The 24,859-nt window shown below is 31.7% G+C and overlaps 1 protein-coding gene across 1 annotated transcript in view; it reads right to left on the reverse strand.

Annotated features, from left to right (window-relative positions):
• Positions 1 to 24,859, reverse strand: part of LOC129215987 (N-terminal kinase-like protein) — a 41,463-nt gene that overhangs the window by 5,529 nt on the left and 11,075 nt on the right. Inside the window, exons 5-16 of the mRNA XM_054850115.1 lie at positions 23,421 to 23,635; positions 20,727 to 20,817; positions 19,576 to 19,731; positions 17,930 to 18,088; positions 14,924 to 15,031; positions 12,459 to 12,572; positions 12,286 to 12,378; positions 12,147 to 12,209; positions 11,154 to 11,342; positions 7,037 to 7,112; positions 3,526 to 3,684; positions 1,867 to 1,955 (exon numbers count right to left, since the gene is read on the reverse strand). Of these exons, the coding sequence (XP_054706090.1) occupies positions 1,867 to 1,955; positions 3,526 to 3,684; positions 7,037 to 7,112; positions 11,154 to 11,342; positions 12,147 to 12,209; positions 12,286 to 12,378; positions 12,459 to 12,572; positions 14,924 to 15,031; positions 17,930 to 18,088; positions 19,576 to 19,731; positions 20,727 to 20,817; positions 23,421 to 23,635 (1,512 nt within the window). The remainder of the gene's footprint in view (positions 1 to 1,866; positions 1,956 to 3,525; positions 3,685 to 7,036; positions 7,113 to 11,153; positions 11,343 to 12,146; positions 12,210 to 12,285; positions 12,379 to 12,458; positions 12,573 to 14,923; positions 15,032 to 17,929; positions 18,089 to 19,575; positions 19,732 to 20,726; positions 20,818 to 23,420; positions 23,636 to 24,859) is intronic.

A 24,859-nucleotide genomic window follows, 5' to 3' on the forward strand; every position in this document is an offset into this window, starting at 1 on the left:
TTTGCTGAATATTTTCTCAACCAGAAACAAGTTTTTGATACCGTTTCTTGTAATACAAAAAAGAAAGGTATGTGTGGACGCAGTTGCACAGGAATACAGTATACTTCGATTTAACGATTTTCTCAATTTAATGATACATTTCACTGGTCTGGGTTTCACTGTATTAAGCGACTATGCTCCTCGATTTAACAATAACTTTTTTCCAGTCCCTAGATGATTGTTAAATCAAGGTTGTATTGTACTTCCATATTTGTGTCATCATCAAACCACTGTCCTCCTAGGACTCCTTTGAGGAATCAAAACAAATGGTAGCCACAGTGCAATTAATCTGGACTCTAGACGTGGTTTCTAGAAGCGACCAGTGAAATGCCTCCAATTTAACTGCAATAAAGTGGCAGTTTGCTGCCTTGAAATTTTATGGAGAAGAATGATGTTGCATATTACTTGCTGGCATCACTTATGGTGATACAAAGCATGTGCTTCATCAAAAAGGCAACAATAATAGCCCTCATTAAAAAGTCCTTCTTCAATAAGGTCAAAAACGGCAATAATGTTATCTACAGTAATGCTCGTCATAGTCTCCATTAAACAAGTTCGTTTACTACAGTTTTTCTTTCTGACAATTTTTTTAACCCACTCATACACTCGAGTGTGCAAAAGCATTTCTTCCACAAGCTACATGAAACTGTCTCAAAAGCTCAAAAGGTTTAGTTCCCTCTTTTGCAAGAAATTTAATAATGAGGCATTGCGCAACAGACATGTGCACCTCATGCTCACTTGTGGTGTACCCGAAGCAGCAGAGATCTCCAATGTGCATGCAAACACAAAAGTCCTTCTTCAGTTTCAATGAAGAAGGGTCTATACCTTGCCAACATACTGGCAACACAACGCCTCAAATTTATTTGTTACATCAGCATGAGGTTAAATTCTCATTTATATTTGATCCACCTGTGTAAATAACAAAATGCTGCCAGTAAAAACATCTACTTTACAGGGTGCGGAGAAAGTTCCCAAATTTTATTAGATATTTCAATAGGCTGTAACTAACACATAATTCAACAAATCAACAAGTTAAAGCAATAAAAACTCTTTCTTGAAACAATAATAATAACATTAAACAAAAAAATTATAACAATCGTTCAAAATTGGTTCCGTGGGCTTCAATACATTTACGAAGCCGCAGTCTGAAATTGCTGACGATGCTCGCTCACGCATCCACCATTCCAGGCATTTTGCAGTGGTTGGACGACCACTCCGTGGACGGTCGGCAGTTCCTCCAGCCTCCTTGTAGCGTTTCATAGCATCATAGACTGTTTTACTCTTGAATCCAGTCGTTCGAATAATATCGGCTGTTTTCATTCCCTTCTTGTGTAATTCAACGACAGTAACACGCACATTTTCACGATTCATAGCTCACTAACTCAATGAACTAACAAGGAGCAAATGATTAAACCTCAAATACTTTTAATGCCAATAAACAATATGTGCCAAATAAATCGCCAATATACGATTTTAATGCCAAAAAAACGTTTTAAACAAAATTGTGGGAACTTTCTCCGCACCTAGTTTATTTATCAGCTTTGATACTAATCTAATCAATTCTTTTTTTTAAGAAACAGTTAGAGAAAGGAAAACCAAAGAACTGATGTTTCAAACAAGAGGGCAAATTGAGCTATACCACAAAATCTTAACACAGAAAAAAAAGGGGGGGGGGGGAGGATTGAAAATTAGTTTTCATCAAAACAAAATATTGAAATATTTGTTTAGTTAATTTCTTATTTGATAAAAATGTGAGTAACAATTTTGAAAGTTTTGAAGCATAATATTCATACAATACAGCATTATAAAATGAAACATATCATATACCTCTTCGTCCCAGTCATTGCTCCAAGAATCAGTATTACTAACTGGTGAATTTTCTTCTTTGACATCTTTTTCAGCATTTTTAGCAGCATCTTTAAAATAATTCAGAAAATTTTACAAAGTCTTAAATTCAAAAAAAAAAGTTAATTTTCCACATCATAGAGACAATTTATCAGCATATGTGTTTAAATGTATCTACTAAGGGCAGGGATTTCACTATGGTTGTATTATTTGCAAAACACAAAAGGATATTCTAAATTGCAAAAATTAATTTTTGCTGATCAGAGTTTCCACATCATATCTATCGAGTTTAAATTGCTTTGTGTGTGTCAAACAGCATGTACAGATTGTATTTGGTATCAATGCAGTATAAGCAAGCATATTACATTGGACTCTTACAGTCTTGTAATTAAACATGTATTCTCTGAATGGTAAGTACAGCTATTAATTTTCCATTCATATAGCTCACAGTATGGCCTAGGGACCCCATGTGCTGTTGCGCCTCCGAGTTTTAGTTATAATGTAGGTTACTGCACTATTGAAGAAACTAACAACAATTTGCTGGTTACTAAAAATACCAAAGATTTTTTTTAATTCTCTCGAAAACTAAGACTTGCTGCTGAGAGTAACAAACATTTTCCTCCAACTCCTTAAAAGCTGGTTATCTCTTATTCCATGAAAGTTTCAACATCAGAAGTACTTTTCAGCCAAATAAGGAAAAATTGAAAAATGTTACAGCAAAATTAGAAAGAGTTTCAAGACTTTATGAAAACAATGATGAAAAAATTATTTATGATACAAATACAGTCGGACCTTGATATAAGGTCCCCCTCGGGACTTCACGAAACTGACCTTAGAAGCGCGGTGACCTTATAACCGATCCATGTATATTTATTGATAAATAAACATCTATATACATTAATTATTTTTAAAATTTAATACACTCAAAAATATCAGTAATTAGGTTACAATAGTTTAATAGATTTGAATCAATCAAAACTTTTGGAAGCAATAAGGCATTTTGAAATGACTTTTTAGAACTTTCATTTAGAGTAAAGCTACATACAAATATGCCCAAGCAGAGAACTGATGAGTGACTTACCTAACTTAAAATTGTCATAAATACAGGACCGGCAGGATTTTTCTTTTGTTTAAGCACAATGGTTTCTAATTGTTTTCTGGAAATTTTCCTCGGCTTCTCATGACTGGTAAAAAAGTGTGATATGTACACGCTGAGTGCCCTCATTACTACTGCTTCATATTTTAGCGTCACTGTCTTAATACTCACTTTCTACTGCATTTGGTGCACTACATGCTACGTAATAGGAATACGACTTTTCACTTTTTAAGAATTGTATATCACGAAACATTCTTAGAAATGAATCTATTAAGCACTGAAATTATTTAAAGAAATCAGACAGAAGTGACCTTATAAGTGATTAATGTATTATGACCTGACCACATATCCAATAAGACACAATATAGAATTCCTATTCATTGAGCCAGGACTTGAGAAAAGTGACCTTATATGCGGGGTGACCTTATAAGTGAGTGACCTTATATCAAGGTCTGACTGTAATCATTAAAAGACTTGACAATAGTATATAGAAAGTTTGGAAAACTTGAACTTGCTAAATTTTTAGTTTTTAATATATTGCTTACCAGATAAGGTCGGTGATATAGCTGTTGGAGATTGGTTTGAAGATGGACTGGGGCTTTTTGTCCTAGATCTATTATATAATTTGTCAGTAAGTGAAGTCACAGCCCATGATGTCCAACTGGCAGCAATTGAGGCAGGACCAGTTGTTTCTAGTTCTTTTTCTTTAAAAGAAAAAAAAACATTGATCACGCATTTCAAGTTGAGAAGTTAAAGAATTTTTTTTAATCAAATAAATAAATACTTATCAAAATAAAACTTGTTTTTAAAACTCAATAAAAAGAAAAGCAAACTTTTGGTTTTTAGATTTATAATTCAGTGATGTCCTTAAAACACATATTGGAAATTACTGAATCTTAACATATTTGATATGATGCTACTAAAAACAGCCCAGCTTATGCTATCTGCTATAAGAAAACCATAATGTTATCGGAATATATAATAGCTACACCAAACATTTTTCAAGTATAAATATTGTCAGCCCCGCTTAATCGGGTAACATATAAACGAATACCCCACTTATATGAATAAAATTTCCTGGAACCAACATTTCCCCCATAGATGTAATGTTAAAGATATGTAATGTTTAATCGAATAATTTTCCCAGTTAATCGAATAACAGTGATTAGTTTTCACATATATTTTTGTGGAGAAAAATTTGGAATATGTTAAACATAAATTAAATAAGTGATTATTGACGTAAAAATTTAAAATAGTATTTTTCGGCAAACAATGAGCGAGAAGAACAGCATTCATATTCCATCAAAGCATTTCCCCTATTCTATCAAATTTCTTTTATTGTTGCCATTACCAACAGACAGTCAATAATTAAGTTTAAAAACGCAGACGGTAAGAAATTGATAAATATTAATTACGTAAAACACGGTAATTGAAGTTTGAAAAGTATTCTCAAAATACTTCGAGCAAGGAATCCACTATTGTGGACATTCTCCAAAAAATATGAACTGAAAAAAAGGTGTCGAAACAAATATTTAATACCTCAAGTTGTAAAATACATATTTATAATTTTCCATGCTACTTGTATTATATATACTTAATCATTACACTATTTTGTTGATTAATTAGCTTATTTAAAATGCTTTTTAATCAAAAAAATTTTTTCTTCTATTACTTAGATATTGATTTATTATTAGGTTTTAAGATAAATGTTGTCAATCAGGAAAGGTAAGTAAAATTTCCCCACTTAATCAAATAATATTTCTTGAAGTCGAAGGTATTCGTTTAAGCAGGACTGACAGTACATTGAATGTTATACGCATGTACAAAAACACATTCTTTTGGCAATGTTTCTAAAAATGAAAAGTTTTGAATCAAACTAAAAAATCAAAAGTAAAAATTAAAAAGCCCTGGAATTTAAATACAAAATGAAGTCTTTATGAAGACCAAAAAATACATAATTATAAGATTTATAATCGCACCAACAGCTTCAGACCCCAGTTTTTGCATGAAGTTGTAAAGAGCAAGATTGGGGAAATTTCTTATCAAACAGAAACAATTTCATTTGTAGCCACCTTTTTGAAATAGTGGCCACTTATTTTACTCAAAGTGCTACAAGTCATATATATTTTTCCCCTTGAAATAATTCCAAATACAGTACTAATGTACTGTATTTGGTTCATTAAGGCTGCACCTGGATTTTGGTGGAAAAGATTTTTCCAATTACTTTTATACACTTTAAGATTTAACTTTATTTTTTGAGGTAGTGATTGACAGATGATTTTTAATCTTTTTTTTTTCATTCAGTCATTGTTCGGCCAGTGGCTATTACTGATTTTGCCCTTTATGGAGCTGTCATTTTATTACTTTATTCACATGTTATTCAATCCAAATGAAGCTTAATTTATAAAAGAAATTTATTACTGTTTTAATCATGATAGAAATTAAGCTTAATGTCTCTCTAACTCTCTTTCATTTGTTCAGATGAATAAGTATTACGCAGACAGTTACAGTTAATTTGTAAAAAAAAAAATAATTCCAATAATTTTGCATTTACGAAATTGACAGAAATTCTCTTTCTTTTCCTTCTTTAAAATTTCATTATTTTTTTAAATCTTGAAAAAAAATTTAAATGTGAACAAGAATAATAATAAAAAAAACATTTATGCTACTTCAATAACATTTATGTGTTTTCATGCATGACAGCAAACTGTTTAACATGTGTCGAAGTGGGGAGAAAAATAAGTTTTTCAAGAAGAACCAGTTTTATCCCCTCAACTGTTCATTCTCTTGAGTCTTAGGGAACCAGATGAGTCAGACTCAGTATCATCTCTGCATACAGTTATTTTCTGTAACAGAAAAAAGTGCATACAAAGTTAGCTAGGAGGGATACACTTTTTAGGAAGAATGTCACATAGGATTTTAATTTTTTTTCCCTACATTGACTGAAATAATTTATATGTTTTATTTCCCTTTCAGGTTTTACTGCCTATTATCTAATATTTTATAATGAAATTGTAGCTATAAAGAAATTTCAATTAGGTCTCTGAAACTTTGCTATAAATAGGCAGGACTGTATAAATAGGTTAACTTCAAAATATTTTGTTTATATTAATCTTGCATAGATTATTAACTAATGAACATATTTTTAATATCTGACATTGAGTAAGAAACTGTTAAAGCTTCTATAAAATCAAGTATCATTTTTGCTTGCGGCTGGCCCTAATGTGTGAAATCAGAATGGGAAAGTACCCGGTTCACAATAAGTGAAAGTGCTTTTGCTGCAATTTTTGTTCTTATTTATAAAACAGATAATGATCTTAAAACATGAATGGTTTATGGAGCAGTGCCTTAGTTCAAGCATATATAACTGAGATACAGTTGAACTGGCACAGTCTGCAATACTCATTTGTTCCCCTGTGAAGAAACTTTTACTCTCCATTTAGAAACTCTCCACAACTTAAAAGCTTTTAAAATGATTTTATTGCTGGCATACAGTAGAATTTCTCTTTCTAAGAGAAAAATAAGTTAAAGAATCTTAAAATTCAAATGGCTCTCTAAATTAAAATTTTATTGGGGCATTAATAGTACTTGGCAAGAAGTATATGGTGAAAAACTGCTTTTACCACTTGCAAAGAGGAACCCCTCGAAAACTTGGATTATTTTTAAAGCTTCAGTATCAACAATTCTATGCTTGCTTATGTTCAACCTTGAAATTAATTTGATTAACTTTATCATCAGTTAACTTTAGAGTGACTACAATCCATTTATGTTCTTGGCATCAAATAAAAAGCTTGTTCTACCAACCAATCAAGCAACAACAGAACAAGTATAATAAAAGCATTATAAAATAGCATAGATTATTATCGAATAGAGAGATATTAATGTAGTAAATAACTATAAATAATCTACAGTTGAAGCAAACCAAACCTGGCGGCATCATAATGTTGTGATTAGGATCTGCATAACCTTCACAATGCTGCCAGGTTAGGTTTGCCCTAACTATAGATTACTGATTTTTATCCAAAAATAAAAATAAGTATAGAATATTAGTTATACCCAATTTTTCCAGCAAGGTTGGATCTTCTGAAACTTTCTCCAACTTTGAAAGAAAACCTCCAATTGCTTTGAATGTCTGCATTAAATGAAATTACAAAAATATACAATATTCTTTGATCATTGAAAGATGTAATGTAGAGACCTGTGCCATCAACACTTTTGGACAAGTCTCCACTTTCACAAGCAACTACCTTCTACAATGTTCAGTATAAATACAGTGGCCGCCGCTTATATGAATCATGTTTGTTCGATACAGTTTTAATTAAAAAAGCGGCTGATTCTATACAGCAGAAAAATTTAATAAAGCTGAGTTTTGCTCAGTTTTTGACAATTTGATTCATTAAAGCAGTTGATTCAATTAACCACTGATTCAATTCCCGGCGTCTACTGTATAATCACAAAGGTTTGATATAAAAAAACTAACATTTTTGGCAAAAATAATACAGAGATATATTGGAAAGTATTTTTGTTTTATTAAACATCATATTATGAAGAACCAACATGCCTTTTTCTTAAATATTCAGTGTCTTCTTTTCTGTTCCAGTAACAGTAAAATATATTGAGTTATTGAAGAATATTTTTGGTTTGATTCCTGATGCAAAGACCAACATTACTTGATCAAAGACAACACTACTTGTTCACAGTCTGGCTGATAAGTTAGTTTTTTCCTTTTAACATTAGTTATGGGTTGCCAAACTGCAGACTTTCAACTTACGATAATGAGTATGGCTATGTCATCAGAATATAAGAGGGACGTTTTTAAAGTAAGGTTCGTTTTGAAATAAAAAAAGAATGAGTACAGATAAAGCAAAGAAATTTATTGCACAAAAATCTACCAAATGAAAGTTGCTGTGAGCGAGGTGGGAGCAGACCCAGAGGATGTTCAAAAACATCCCAGCCAAAGCCCTGTAAGAGTCCTCATGGTTGACTACACAGGCGACAACTTTGTACAAATAGGTCTCCAAAAACCTGTACCACACTATGACAAATGCTTGGAAAATCACCGGAGCAGTGTTGAGAAATAGCGTAAGAGTGGTAGATTTTGTGCAATATATTTCTTTGCTCTATCTGTACTTGTTCTTCATTTACCTCAAAATGGACCTTACTTTAAAAACACGCCTCATACAATCGATTGCATCCCATTCAAATCAAAGACACATAAACACTTCAATGTATTTAAATACAATGGGATCCATCTGCAATGCTATAAGCCCTTTCATATTATTTAACGCACTTGTAAATCGCTTGTAAGCACATCAATGAAGGTCAAGTTTTTAATAATGAGCACTGCTCATTGAGCAGTGCTGTAGTTGGAAAAACATTTGAGGGAATGCACCTGTTTTTATGGGGTAGATGTCATGGTTAACAAATTTTTGTTGGGACAAAAAAGGTCAGCTTAGATTACTTATGACAGCTTTCACTCAAAAGGCAGACATTTTTTCAAAAAAAAAAAGTGGCTTAGAAAACAATTTACATCAAATTTAAATTTTTTAACAACAATAAATCAAATATTTAGGGAAACGGCATTCCCTTTCCATGGATTAAATTTACAACCCTGTATTTTAGGAGTGTTCTTGCTCTGCTATAAGCAGCGTATCATTTGAAAATATGTGGAGCTGCTCAAATTGAAAATGGAGGGAATCAGAAAGAGGCTCTTTACAGATATTTTAGCTAAAAAATGATTGAAAGTATCAAATATAGTTGATTAGGTGGTCACTTTAATAATTATGAATGAATGCAAACAAAAACTCTACATAAAGTACAGTAGACCCTCATTTTACTGGAGGTTCAATATACATTGTTTAAGATTTGACGCCTCTGTTTTGTTTTATGCGGAAGGGTTTTATTTTAATCTGAGGCAGCATTAGCAAACGGAGAAAATTGTCTCCTCCTTTAAAATCCAAACTCCTGAGATTGCAAACAAGAAGCAATAAACTGCATTCTAAATTGCTAATACGTGAGCTTAGGCCTCTGGGGACATTTTTTGCAATTTGTTTCAGAGTTCTTTCTCGGAAGTTAAGTTATGAAACTCAGACAATTCAGAGCTCACTGGAATAAGAGCTTTTGGAAGTGACAAAGGAGGATGAAAACAACGAGGATACTAACATTGATGACATACAACCAAACACTTTCACATTGAAAGTTTTTAAACATTCCTTGGTAATGACAAATGAGCTTTGTTAATGAAGGAAGATATTTACAAGGATGTGACATGAAAAATAATGGATGCACTAGTTCCCTTCCTTCCAAGAAAAATGTTTAATGACTGCCAACAGACTAGCATTAAACTGCTATTTTCATCAACATTAAGTTTATTCATGTTTCCTTCATGCACATTGGGCATATGTATCGAACTAATTAAACTAAATTTATCATATATTTATATATCACCGGAATGAAATACTTTTTTATCTATAGAACTTAACCCCTATTTTAACACACTTTTTGTGGAATGTAACCCCTGATAACTGCAATACTATGTTTGGTCTACTGCAATACTATGTTTTGGTTGTAAAAAAGCATGAAAACAATGGGCAGTTCAGCATTCCTACAAACATTTCGGGGAGTGCTTAAACATTGCAGTTGGTGCCCCTGATAAGTTGGTGCCCCTGTCTGCAAGATGAAACAAGATCAACCTTACTTTGTACCAATTAGATACATGTTCTGATCTAAATTTAAGAACACATGGATTAGCTAGAGTGCTTAAGCCCTGGCCTCACAATTCAATTTCCTACATTGCTTAACATAAACAGCATGATCAGACATTGGGCTGTTAATGGTTTGGCTGAGTATTAGAAGCTGTTCAAATTGTGTACGTTCTGTGATTTACTACACACTTTTATAAGTTAGTTAATTTTACATTGCAAGCTGCCAAGCCTGATAATTTCGTTATAATCAATTGTTGTAAATAATTACAACAATTGATTATAATGAAATGATCATTGAACAAGAAAGATGAACAGTCTCAAATAGAAAAATACATTGACTGTATTTTTAGTTTAATTTCTCGATTAACAGTCATTTAAAAATATCATTGTTTAAATAAAATTTAAAGTTTAATAATCTTTGATTGTATGACATTTTTTATAAACATGTTAGTACATGTAATGTGGATTATATCTGAATGCAATAAAGAAACTTGAGTGATTGTCATCTACAGTAAAACCTTGTTTAGTCGTCACTCAAGGGACCAAAAATTTTTGACCACTTATGTGGAGTGACTACTTATGTGGAGTGGGAAATTAAGGAAGAAAAAAAAAGCCTTACAAATATTATTCATGAATGGCAGTAGATGTCTATAAATTAGTGGAAATATTAAAAAGGGGGGAAAAATACTAATGACAGTTACTTTGTTTTATTTTCTCTTACTTACATATTACTAAATAACAACAACTTTTTTTAATGTAGTTATGGTACATTAATACAATCCTTCAATGTTGACTCATGAAGTTGTTGCTTACGGAAAAGAATGATCTCTTCTAACATACATCAAGCTTTAAATTCTGTGTTTGTAGTTCCTTGAATGGATGTTAAACGCTGGCTAACTTTCTCCAGGCATTAGATTTCGTATGTCTTGCCTGAAAGGAGTTTGATTCATACTCTTGGCACTCGGCAGAGTCACAGCAAGAAGTATGCTTTGAACGACCAGAACGGAGGATCTAGATTTCAAGGAAAAATGACTATCAAACAAGTCTGACACTATTTTCTAAGATCCGATAAGGAAAAGGAATTTTAGAAAACAACTTTTGAGTGACTAGTTAACCGGGTAAAATGAAATTTGGTGACCAGTAAAGGGGGATCATTTTACATTATTGTGAATGAGACCTTTTTGGGACCCAAGAAAAACGACCACTTAAATGGAGTGACCACTTAACCGGTCGACTACTTATTGAGGTTTCACTGTATATGTAGCCTGATCAGCTCTACAATATCTTTGAAATATTCTATTTACATTGGACATAACCACCCCACCAAGCCTTTGACACGTCTTGTTGATGTTCTGCCAGGTCAGCATATTACATATATGACAAGACATTGCAAGTTAAGAAGTTAACAGATTACTAACTCAGCAATTATAAAGAGTCAATGCATTAAAAGAGTAACAAAGCTTGCTCACTTGATCTCTAATAGATTTCTCCGGATCGACCGTGAAATGACAAAGAGCTGGTAATACTTTAGTTGCACAGTCATTGACACTGTAATAATGCTCAGTAGCTGAAAGAGCTAATATAGCTGCTGCTCGTGCAGGAGGAAAAGGGTCCCTTAAAGCTCTTAAAAACGCACTGATCAAAACTTTCTTCCTAGTCTAAGAAATGAAAAACAATTTTGAATGCCTTAGAAAGTGACAAAAATTAAATGGACATACATTTTGGAGAAAATAAAACATATAAAATTAAATAAGAAGAGAAAAATGTTGTTTTTACATTAATAAGCTATTTTTTAAATACTCGTTCAGACTAAATTTAAACAATACAGTTTCAATTTCCAAAAACTCAAACATTTTATTGAATACACAATTTTGTTATTGCATATTTTTCATTACTTAATTATAGGTCAGAACTCCATTAGATTCACAATAGATATTAAATTTTACATGAGACTGTAATCACCACTCACTAAATGAAAATGTTTAAAAAGAAAAAAAAAAACACTTTTCATAGCAGTTTTTTAAACCATATTTTAATTAAATAAAAAATCATAAAGTTGGTTCTAATAAGTTAAGAAATTTCAATTTTATAGCTATTACTAGTTTTAATCATATAAATAAAAGTGCTACAATATTGTTGATGATGTAATCTAAATCTTCGCATTAAAGAATGTTTTTTGTAATTTAAAATTTTATCTTCACAGTACATTTGAAACCTAAATTTTTGAGCATAAAATCATGGATTTATTTACATATATTATGTATAATTCGATCAGTGTGCAAAATAAAATAATCAAATTGAAAATAATGATCTTTAAAATTTTTCTCTACGCTTAATTTAAATAACGCTTGCATAAAAATTTCATTACTCTTCCGGCATCACAAAGAGATAAGAATAAAATAAACACTGTGGATTTTTTATTATTTTTTTAAACAAAAATACTGAATGATATAAACACTTACTTGAGGATGTAAATAGGATGCAATTTTTCCTAAACAAACTGTTGTATTTGTTCGTATGCCTCCCTAAAGGGAAAAAAAGTTTTACCGTTAGCACGTATGAAAAAATGAATAACGAATTTTAAAATGTAAAACAAATTACTTGATCATCTTTGGACTGTAATCTTGCAAAATGTTTCAGCATTTCTTCATTTAAATTCTGATAATTTAATTTTGGTGCTAAGTAGACCATACACTGTAAGAAATCAAAGGAAACAAAGTTCAGAAATGAATTTAATGCATGCATAAACTAATTTGATTGTTACATTAAATTACCTTTATTGTGTGGTCTCTAATTGTTGGATTTGTATCTAAAAATCCTTGAGCAACATTAGGAAATATTTGGCTATTAACAACAGAAGGTTGAATGTGATCAATGAATTGCTCTACCTGCAAAAGATAAGAAAAATATTTTCACTAGTAAGACAGTAAAAAAAAGTTTTATAATTTCCCCCCTTAGTTATATGTAGAATAAACTGCCTAAGCCTGATGCATATTATAAAGACCGGCGCTGCTGTCCCCAATGCGATGGAATGGAAGTGTATGAGTAAATACAGTAACCCCTAGTTATATTGGGACTCATTATAACACTAATTCAGATATATTGCACTTTCCCTCAGTACCCTGAAACAATACAGGTTATACAACTTTGTTCTAAATTTGAGATCACTTGAGCAGTAAAATGCTTGTATTTCTCAGGAAAAGTTTTTGCCTTCCTTTTTTTTTATTTTTTATGCCAATAAGTAAAACAGGGACACATTTAATTCTTCTGAATTTGCCACACACACATTTTTAACTTTTAAACTTTCCTTTCACCAAAAAAACCATTAGTATAATTCTAATTATTTTTTACACTATATTTTAAAAAATTGGCAAGATATTTTTTTTTTATGCTTTTATTTAAAAAGTTGTTCTAATATAAAAATGAACTACATTTATTATAAATACACAAATCAGTTACTTGAAGGTTTGTTCAATAGTTATTTTTAACAACCTTGGTTACATCACACTTTCAGGTATATCACGCTTTTTTATTGTCTCCCGATAAGAACAATATAACAAGAGGCTACTGTAATAAGAGGAGATGTGCAGAAATAAACAGTGCATACAATCCATAATAGTCTTGCATGGCATTTTTGAGTCAAAGCAATTGACAGGCTGCATCATTGGACGAAAAGTAATAAACGATTAGTGTACATTATCTGCATTGTATTTGTTTTGATAAATACATTATTGACGGCTTAATTGTATTGGCTAGTAACCATATAAAAAATAATGTGTGTGTGGTAAGGCACCGTGGGATTATCTCTACACACAAAAATGTTGAATTTATCTTTCTTTTGAAGAGCAGTTGCTATCGTTTGCATGCTGGTTGTCAAGAATGAGGATGTAGGTATCAAACTGGCTAGACAATTTTAAACTAGAGTGACTGGGACGTGTCATACTAATGCTGCTAAACGAAATTAATTTCTCTTTTTTTATTGTGAAATACATTCATAGACATTCTGGTTCTTCCCAATATTGTAGACATAAGGGTCAGTATTTACACTCCAATGACAAAATTGGAGATAAAAATACACAAATGAGGTAGTGAGGAGCAGAGGGATGCAAGTGGCAAAATTAAAAATTTGGAGATAACAAGTACAAATGGTAGGTGAACCCCTCCTCTGTCTTGGGGCAAGAGATAGTACTAGTAGCCCTGGTAGGTGCTGCTGTACAGCATGATTTAGAAAAAAATTCAATGGGACGTGATCTTTATATGCGTTTTACTCAAAACTTGAAAATGTCCACTTACATCCCTTTGCTTCTCACTGCCTCAAATGATAAAATAATCATTAAATGAAGATTATATACAGCAGTGAGAAGAAAAGGGATGTAAGGGCAAAAATTAAGAACTTACACCAGTACAAATTGTAAGTGAAGCACTACTCTGCTTTGGGGCAAGAGATAGTACTAGTAGCCCTGGTAGGTGCTGTTATACAGCATGATTTAGAAAAAAATTTCAATCAAAATCTACGTAGGACCAGAACTTTAAACGTGTTTTACTTAAAACCTGAAAATGTTCACTTACACCACTTAGCTTCTTAATGCCACATATATTGAAAAGTCAGATGTATATTGCAATGAATTATTTTTTAATTACTGAACAGTAAATAACAAGGGACGCCCCCCCCCCCCCCCGTTAAAGATAAAACATGCCCAATGTATTTTAACATGCTATAATTACCTATTGAAAGTGAAACGAAAAACAACAAGGGTAATGTGCATGTTTTAAAACGAAATTATGTTACAAATGACTACAAAATATTTTAGATCATGTCACCATTTCTCAAATCAGAATAAGATTATCCATCACTTTCACATTTTGAGAAACATTTGACTGAAGCAAGATACTATACTGAATTTTTAAGCTTTCAAGTTATGCTGTCTGTTATTTACTCTCAGTAACAGAAGTTGATGAGCCAAAATTACTCTCCTTAGAATGTCACGGCGAAAATAATTATCAAGCAGCACCACTCAAGCCCCAAAAGTTAACAAAAAAAAAAGCAATTTTGAGACTTAAATTTTCGAAAATTTTAAATGTACATGAAAATATAACTTATAAATTAAAGAGATTAGAATAGATGTATTAGATATGTTATAAAGTAAAAATACTTTCTTCACTAAAAATATTGACAATTATTCTTCATAAACCAACAAAATCAACTAGTAAACATTTGAGTAATGTTGAAGTAGCTTACTTGCTGTAATAGTTTCACTCTCGTAGCTCTATCTTTAGATGAAAACATTTTAACTACACAAGGAACAACTTTCTTCTGATAATCTTCTTCTGATAAAAGCTTTCCTAACTAAAGAAAAACCCAATGGTAACATTGACATTAAAAAATCTATAAACAAAAATATTGATCCATGTAGGGGCTTCAAAAAGTAAGGTAACAAGGGCTATGACAGGTGTGCCTATTTTCTGTATGAATAAAAATCAAGCTGAAGATAACCATAGGCGGATTTAGGACTAAGTTCCTGGGGGGGCAGGATTTTTTAATTTTTTTAGCAACATTTTTTTTGCCCCCCCCCCCTTGCTCCTAAGTTTTTGTCTGTTTCCTGTGATGCATAAGTCCATGCTTTACTTTTTTGAGTGTCGTTTTCATTAATGTGTGTTTTCATGCTGTCCTTTTTGAATTGACCTTAAGAGAGGGAGCTGGTATCAAGAGAGTGTTGCAGGGCTCCTTTTCAAGTGGGAAATAGAATATCTCCAATTTTAGGGGGCCGGGGGTTTATCCCCCGGAGGAAATTTTGTAAAATGGATATAAAATTCTGCATATTGAAGCCTTATAAAGGTTAATTGGATAGACATAGAAATTGATAACTAGATTATACAGTTGTACATTATTGTTCGAACTTTGTAAGAAACAGCCATTTTAAGTTTGAAAGAAAAAATAAACTAGATTTCTCATTACAACAACCTTTTTTTAATTATAAGTGGTGCAGAAAACGAAAAGGAATAGAGATAGTGTATCATTTTTTTTCCCGGCTTAACAGATTAACAATATGCAGTAGAAGTAATTGGAGCCTACTTTGCTTAGAATTTTCAAAGATTTATCTAATTGTTTTCAAGGACTCTGGAATAAATAAAATTATTTAACGCCCTTCATTTGTACTTTCCAGTCTCTGGTATTTTAGTACTTGATTGTAAATTTTTACAGTCCAGTTCTTACTTTGAGAGAAATAACTATTTTAACTTTAAAAGAAAAAAGAAACCATAGATTTCTCATGACAACTTTTCTTCAGTTGCAAGTGGGGCAGAAAACGAAAAGAAATAGAAGTAGTGTGTATTTTTTTTCCGTGCTAAACAGATAGACAATATGCAGAAGTAGTAAGATAAAAGCAATCAATACAAAAGAATTTCCAAAATACTGCATTCAGGATTGAATAAATAGCAAGATATGAAACAGGTGAGTCACAAAACGTAACTTCAAATAATATATTACAAACGTGAGAACCATTATTTTTACATTTTTAATACAGGATGTGGCAAGGAGCTGAATTTGACATATGTTGGCATTCCTCCCCCTCTACCATTTGTTAGAAATTTTAAAATTTAAGGTTTGTAGCCACACGTTTTCAAGCACTTAAAAAAGAAATTAGTTTTTTCAAGCAATTTCCATTTTTTAAGAAACGAATCATACTTTTTTTTTTTTTTTTGGGAGTTAGGGACCCATTTCAAAGCAGGGGCCATAAGCAACAGCTTGTTTATCTTATAGGCAAATTCGACCCTGTTTGTAATTCACTCTTACCTGTAAATTTTTGCTTGATTTTTTGTAATTTTTACGAAAATTCGTCAGTTTTTACGGTTAAAGGATTTTTACGATTTTACCAATCTTTGTTAGGTTTTTATAGACTTTTATAAAATTTCAGTAAATTTTTCCAAAACTTTTGATGACTCAATTATTTAGATTTCAATAATGACAAGGACTGACTCACTAAGACTTAGATGATTATGACTTACCTTGCTTTTTAAACGGTAATTATCAAGTAAGTAAAATTGTACTCTCCCTCTATGTTAAAAGATTCATTTAATCAGAACACTCAGATAACTGAAATTTATTCAGTTTGCGATAGTATTTAATCTCTCTCTCTTAAAAAAGAGAGAGAGAGAGAAGGAAAAAAAACTTATGTTTTTTAGAATTTCTCAAAAGACCAATTAATATACTAAGAACATAAATATTATGCACAAATAAATATTTGAAATGTGGACACAAATCATAACGAGTAGAACGTTCTGTTAGCGCGAATGAGGATGGCGGGGGGGGGGGGGGGGGCGGTTCCCCTTTGCTTTAGGTTCTAATTTGTTAAAATAATCGTCAATTATTATAAGTGTTGCAGCATAATGTATAGCTCGTTTAGCCTATATTTTCATTCATATACTTGCCCAAATGGTTTTCAGTCCAAAATCTTGAATTTAGACACATTTTCAGCACCCCAGTGACAGCTGTACTATTTTTATTTAATGTTCGTTTTTTTTTTTTCCTTTTCTTTTCTCCCATCAGAAAAGGACATTTGCTTTTCTCTTCATTTTCATTGAACAATTCAAAAAAGAAAAAGTCATGATTTTTTTGTTCTAAGATTTTGGAAGATGTGTTGTTACTACATAAAGTCCTCCCAAAACTGGGGGCATTGCCCCCTATGCCCCCCCCCCTATAAATCCACCCATGCACTTCTAAACTATTCAAAAAAGAAAAAAAAAATTTTTAATTTTTGGAAGATGTGTTGTTACTACATAAAGTCCTCCCAAAACTCGGGGGGCATTGCCTCCCTCTGCCCCCCCATAAATCCGCCCATGAAGATAACGAAGACAGTCGGAGCTTTCAAACAGTACCAATGGATGTCAGTAGAGCTGGGTGTCTACTAACAGGACAAAATGTCAGTTAAACTTAAAAGATGTCTGCATTGAGGGAAACAAGTCCTGCCATTGAAACAAGAAGTGTGATAAGGTTTTTGCATAGGGTGGTATAGGACCTCTCTCTTTCCAATCCTGTTCTTGCATCAAGTGATTACCATCTCTTTGAACCTTTAAAAACTTCCATGCCAGATCTCCGGTCTGGCATGGAAGAGATGATTGTCAAGAATGTGGAACCACATCAAGATGGCTTGCTGAACGAGAGCATTGGTTCTGAACTGCTGACTGTTATCTTACTTTTTGAAACCCCGTTGTACATTTTGTTGTTGTTCTATATTTTGTTACTTACTTTAAAAAGTGGCGAAAGAACTGAAGAACCAGCATTTCCATACTCAAAAGCATTAATAAGCTCTGGTAAAATTTTATACAGACACACATCTTGAGGAAACGCATCCAGGGAAGATGATAACTTGTTAAAAAAGTTTATCTTTTCTTCATTATCTTTTATCTAGATTACAAAATTACATTTATTACCCATACAGAGCAAAACATAAAAACGTTTTTTTTTTTATAACCAATGTTTCATCAAAGTAGTTTACTTCTTTCATGAAATTCATCATAAAACTTTTTAACAGAATCAAATGCATATTATAGCAGAAATACATCATAACTGCGTGGAAATCAGTTCAAGTAACAATTTTGAGGACAAAAGAAACAAATGGAAACAAGTTTTACTTAAGATGTTAACTGACAAAGATAAAAAATAAAGAGTGACTTAGAAGTCTAAAAAGTCATTTTCAAATTCATGGTAGTCAGTAACATTTTGCTATTTAGCTCTGTGCTTAAATTAAGTTTAGTATAGGATTTTTGCTAAATTAGAAACCTGCATGTTCAAATTATTAAGAGAATTAGACCAACTTTATATCATGCAGAAAAAAAGTCCCATTGAATGGCATAAAATGTTAAGGGGTGTGAGAAATCTTTAATCCCTTTTATAAGTACTTTATGTAAAATTTCAGACTAAAAAAATAATTAAAAAAATAATAATAATTCAAAATTTAAAATTAATGCTGCAAGGTGCAAACCCCCAGGGTTCAGAGTAATCTAGTGCCAAATATTTTCAAGGCTGTAGGTGCTATGGGGTCTCCTGAATGTGATACAGTCACAGACATTCTTTCACAATTTCTTTGACCGTTACTTTTTTATCAATATATAGAGAAATCATATCAGCATTACAAGAAAGTACATATATAAAAGTCTCAATGATTCAGTTCAAACAAAACAACACGAGAGATTTAAAATTTTGAGACATTGTATACTATATGCAATGTACAGGATAGCTCGGCCATCACATACAGAAATTGCAGTTTCATTCTTATTCAATCTGGATTAGTGACTGCAGTCTCTGGAATTGATGGTCGGGCTGCCTGGTATATTACATGTTCCTCGCTTAACGGCGGTAACTTACTGCTAAATTGTTTACAATAGTTTATTATTGCCATTACATCAGAGTTATGTAAAGCTTATATTCACAGTAAAATTCCCTTTTATGGCATGAGTTTGAAACTATTCTGCACTGTACTAAAATTTTTAAAAATCTCATATCACTCTTAAAATAACTTTACAATCATATTTTTGAGTTACTGTGGTTTTGAATTGAACCATCATTATTACACAATTAATTTCTAAAAAAAGGTACAAGGAAATCCTAGTTGGTTGGTTTGCTTGGGTTTTTTTGTGCAAGAGCCTTAGGAGGCTATACTGCGCCAAGGAAATTCTAGATTAATAATTCAGATAAGAAATGAAGAAATATAGAACAACAAATATGGGACGTAGAAGTGTACAAAAAACATTTTTACATATCGCCTGAAACTTTATTTTAATTTTTGTTAACTTTTTAAAACTTTTTTTCTTAGTACTGTGCATTTGAAAATAATAGATCACTCAAACTAGCTTTTGAGATGTAAAAAAAAGAATAGATTCAATGCCACTTACATGAATTTCGCTTAAAAAAAGCATTGTTTCAACAAATTTGTTTTTGAAAAACCCTTTTCCTTTAGATGCTTTTTTCAAAAATGTCAATGCATTGGGCCTGGACTTCGGATTCGCACAAACAAGCTCACAATAAAATGGAGTCAAACTACTTGGAATCTAAAGAAATTATAAAATACAGCTTATGCACTTATAACTTTAAGTAATAATATACTCAGCATAAGTAAACAATTTACAGCAAACATTTTCTTTTTGATCAAAAGCAATGAAGAAGTTATGCAGGAAAAACAAGCACCAAACGAAATCTATAGAACTATGAATTTTGTATGTTGGTAAACAAAGGTCTTAATTTAAGATCTTACTGGAACTTTAGAATTTTTTATTGCTTATAGAAAACTGAAAATCAGTCACAACCAAAAATCAACAAAATATCACTTTTCTACAAATCCTTTAAAGCAGAAATTATAACAACTACCAAGGAAATTATTTTTTAACATGTTCACAACATTGGTTAGCTGATTTATAATGCAGTGAAGCACTGTTTATGTGTTTCTTTTATACCATTTTAACCATTTAGATGTTTCTTATATCCATCTCTGCAGAGTCTAATACATATTAATGTATATCTATTACACATTTTTTCATTTATACGTTTTGTTTCCTAAAGCCTTTCAAAAACGTATAAATGGTGCTTCACTGCACTTACAACATAAAGTGGGGAAAACTAAAAATTAACAAGTTGTACTCTACTTTTGTAGTAGAATTTGTCCTCCCTCTGAACTTGCTTAAAAAATCAACCTTTTGAAAAAATGCTTCTTATTTGAGAGAGCATGGGAACAAAAAATGCCAGCCACTTTTTGGTCAACCCCCCTTTCATTCCCATCAGATGTGTGACCCAATTTGACACTGATCTCGTCTTCACTTTTGGGTAGACATTATTGATTAAGCCCGGAGTTTTTTTGTTTTTTTTTTCCTTAAAAAAAAAAAAAAAAAAAAAGAACACATCCTCCACAAGGGCTGATAAACTTAAAATTATCCAGTACACAAAGCATTATTATTTGGTTTAATATTTAATTATCTTTAACTTTTTAATTTTTACTCTTACTTGTAAAAAATAGAAAATAAACTAAATACAAACAGTAGTAATTAATTACCTTTCCAGGAGCTTTCAATAATGAAGTCTTTTGCAGCCTACCATTAAATGATTCCCATATCAAGCACCCAAGTCCCCAGCTATCTGATGCCCTAAAAAATGAAATGAATTGCTAAATGAAACATTATTGTGAGAAAAATTATAAAAAACCCTACAAATAATCTAACAACCAAAACACAATATATAGTTTATAACAAGTACTATAGAATTCATTTCATAATTACAGCTTTAATTTTAAATTTTGTTCTTCATTACATTATTTAATTAATAAGAAATCAGAGACATCAGATAAGTTTTGAAAAGTTTCTTGAAATAATTTGATTTTCTTCTGCATTTAATACAAACGCTCAAAATTATCCGGGGGAGTTTCTACATTGAAAGATACTTTTTCATAATACAGATAAAAAGTAATGCCTCTGTTTAATAAAAACATGCATTCATTTCAGCTTCATTTTTAGAAAACAAGTATGTTTCCATACTTTAGAAAGAATATTGGAACTTTTTTCTGAAAGCAAAAACAAAATTATACATCACAATAAATGAGCCGAAATCTTCTAAAGTGAATGTCTTGCAGTTTAAAAGTTTGCTAATAAGGAAAAATGGAAGTATATTTGGATTTATCAGAAGAATTATTAAGAAGCGTAGGAAGGCTCCAGAAACTTCACTCTGAAAGCAGTGTTTAATTATACTTAGCACACTGTCATTCCAGTTTTTTTGAATGTCTTCATTAGCATCCAAAAAAGTTCAGAAAACATCATGATCTTTGTCAATCACTTTGACTAATGTCCTCAATTTCATAAAGGTATAGGTAATTTTCATAAAAATAAAACAGCACCTTGATCCAATGACTAAGATTGAGGTTAGACATTCTTGAAATGACTTAGGCAATCTAAAAAGGGTTATAAGCCTTTAGGTTGTAGTTTCTTATGACTCATTTGACAAGCATACAATAACAATTCAACTGGAAAATGAAATGGCATGGGATCTCTTCTTTCCTGATACCCTTCTTTGGTCTCCCCAATTCATTAACCATTGCCACTAAGCCTTTGCAAGAAATTCCACAATCAATCTTTCCAGAAGTTTCCATCACTTTTGTGAAAGAATCTTATTTTTAAAGAAAATTTCTATGCTGTCTTGAAGCATTGTAGTAATATTGGCGATAAAACTCCAAACTTGAAACCCAAAATAGTAAGTGATTTACTGGAAAACAAGGTACCACAGTATCTAAAACATTCTTTAAAAGCATTTTCTATTTTATACATGTCATCCAATATTTTGTGATATAAAGCTGATTTCAGATATATTTAACAATATTTTTAAGCAACATTCGTATTTCATGTGCGTGGTGAAAGTTCTTGTAGCTACATTATTAAAAGAAGTACATGAAATTAAAAGAAGTCTTGTAGTTACATTACATAAATGATCTTGCCAGTAAGCATTTTAGTGTTCTTCAACACAGAGGGAGCAATTGGGGCTCATAAGGGGTGGGGGGCAAAAAAAAGACAACTAAAAGCCATAGAACTTTCAGCGGCAGCAAAAAAAGAGAAAAAAGTACAAAATTTTATTACGGCTCCTTATGAGAAGAAAGGAAAAAGTGGAAATTGACATAAATCTAACAACTTAACTCACGTTTTTTGTAGGATTTTATGGATTACACAACAACTTTCCTTGAAGAAATGCTAATACATGAATTAGACTTATATTATTTACCAAGAAGTATTTTGAGATGTCACAAACATCTGGTAATAACTTCATTAAACAAGTATTGCTTGTTTAAGTAAAACGATTGATTTACTAATATCTAAACAATTAATACATAAATTAAAAGTTACTGTTTGAGCTAAATAATGTTTTGTAAACAGATAGTGTAAAGTAAAAAAAATAATTATGTTTTGAAAATTTTCATAATTCTGATTTTTTTATAATATTTAGATTTGGTTCCTAATTTAGAAAATAAAATAGTTAACCATAAAAAGTGCAAGGCTATTGCCCCCCTCCCCCTCCTTCGAAATTGTCGCACTACTTCAACATAACAATCTCATTTACATCTTCATTTATCAAAATGTTTAAAGATGCAAAACTTTTAAAACATATTATATTAATTTCCTTTTCAATGACTAGTTTGTTGAATAAACCAACAAATTTTTTATCGATAAAAAGCAGGCACCCTGCATTAGCAAAAATAAAAATTCCTCCCACCCACTCATGACAGTTTGCAAAACGCCCAGGTGAATCTTTGAAATTCAGACGCAGATTCCACCAGACCACCTACTTCAGACATTTGAGTGGACACACAAGAGCCCTCAGGTTTTGTGAGGGTCATAAGACTTTTCCAGAATGCCACTAGAAATGCCACTGGTGTTCTGCTAATGAGGCCTCACCTGCTCACATCTTAGTTTGCTTGGGATTTGCAAAGGATGAGGTCCTAACAATTATTCTTAGACCTTTTAGAGAATATTTGGATTCACAGAGTTTGTCTAGCCCTGCTAGACAATTTCTTCGAGTAAAAAAAAAAATCCTGCATAGTTATCAAGCAATCAAAAATCATACATGAAGTTCATTCAAACTTGTGTGATTTCTGATTTGCAACTGATTGCAAGAGTCTCTTCTGCAGTAAACAATGATTGTGTAATTTCCTAAAGGTATCAAAGAATGCAAAAAAGTACTAAAATATTTAAAAGAAATACTACGGTACCAAGGTGGACAGTCCTGTTTTGTAGGTGCTTCACATTCAGGTGGATTGTAATTTTTCAGAGAAGGTAAAACTTTGATAGGTGGAGGCTCTGCAGCAGGTGTTACATATTCCAAGCCAAACAATCTCCATTCACCTGCACGATCGACAAAGATTGATCCTAGGCAGATGTTGTGGTGGCATAATTGGCAATCTTTATTCAGAAATGATATACCAGTCTGTCAAAAATTAATTGAATGAGTAATTATGACAATACTTAGCACAATTGAAGGGTTTGCAGCAACAAAGAGATAAACTCCATTTTTTGATTGTTGGGAAATCTCCTGGAGTTAATTCCATGTTGCCTCAAGCGAATTAAGCAGCTTACTCATTCTAGCGAATAACTTGAGAACTATCAACTGGAGATAACTCCTTGCTGAACTATCAACCCGAGATGACTCCTTATTGAAAAAACGACCAAAAAATGAAGTTAACTCTTTGTTGCTGCAAACTCTTCAATTAAATAAAAACCAAGTGCATTTTTATTACTTTGTTTAATTGTCAACTGGATGCATAATATAATTCTTGTGCAGAGGAATCATAAACATAAAATTTTTAGGAAGGCAGAAATTCTCAATTTACTAAATGGAACTCCAAATTTTACCGTATGACAAAATATGAATATGCACACATTTAATGAAAAGGAACATTCGAGCATTTAAAAATTACAATTTTGCAATCATAGCTTCAAATAGGCAGAATTGTCAGACAAAATTTGCCTACTAAGAAAATTGTTCGGAAGGTCACAGTGACCTCTCACCGGGACACCTATGTTCCTGTGCATTAAAATTTATTTTGGTAAAATGGTTTTAGTATAGTTGATACTTATTATTTTATTTCATTTTTTATGATGTATGAACTTGAAGTTACTCTATAAACAATAACATCAATTCAAAAAAGAAATTTGTATTACTGTATGTTTTTCTGTTAAAAAAAGTTTAACCAAGTAGTAGTAACTTAAAAATGCTGCCTATGATACTGATTTTCATAAAATACAAAACTGAATTAAGTGCTTCAGGAAAAGGTACTAGTGCCACTCAACAAAATAGCAAATTCGTATGTTCATATTTAACTAATAAAACTGAATGATGCAACTCAAGGTAGGGGATTGGAACTGACCAACAAAAAAGGAATTGCTTTCCACTAAAATAACAATACGCTACACGCATCTTTAATCATTAGGCAGAAATTATTGGAGCATAATTTGGATGTTGTTACATCCACCTTGTAGTCCCAAAATAGCACCATTAGATTATGATTATGGCCTGTGTTATATATATTAAAAAATCATTAAAATATGCATGCAATTATGCACTAAAAATACCCAAAATATGAACTAATTTCTTCTTTTTTAAGCACAGAAAAGTTGTCACATCTGAATCAAAATGATTGGCTTCTCTATT

The sequence above is a fragment of the Uloborus diversus genome, chromosome 2 (genome assembly GCF_026930045.1).
Source record: "Uloborus diversus isolate 005 chromosome 2, Udiv.v.3.1, whole genome shotgun sequence".
In the NCBI taxonomy this organism is placed as follows: Eukaryota; Metazoa; Arthropoda; class Arachnida; order Araneae; family Uloboridae; genus Uloborus; species Uloborus diversus.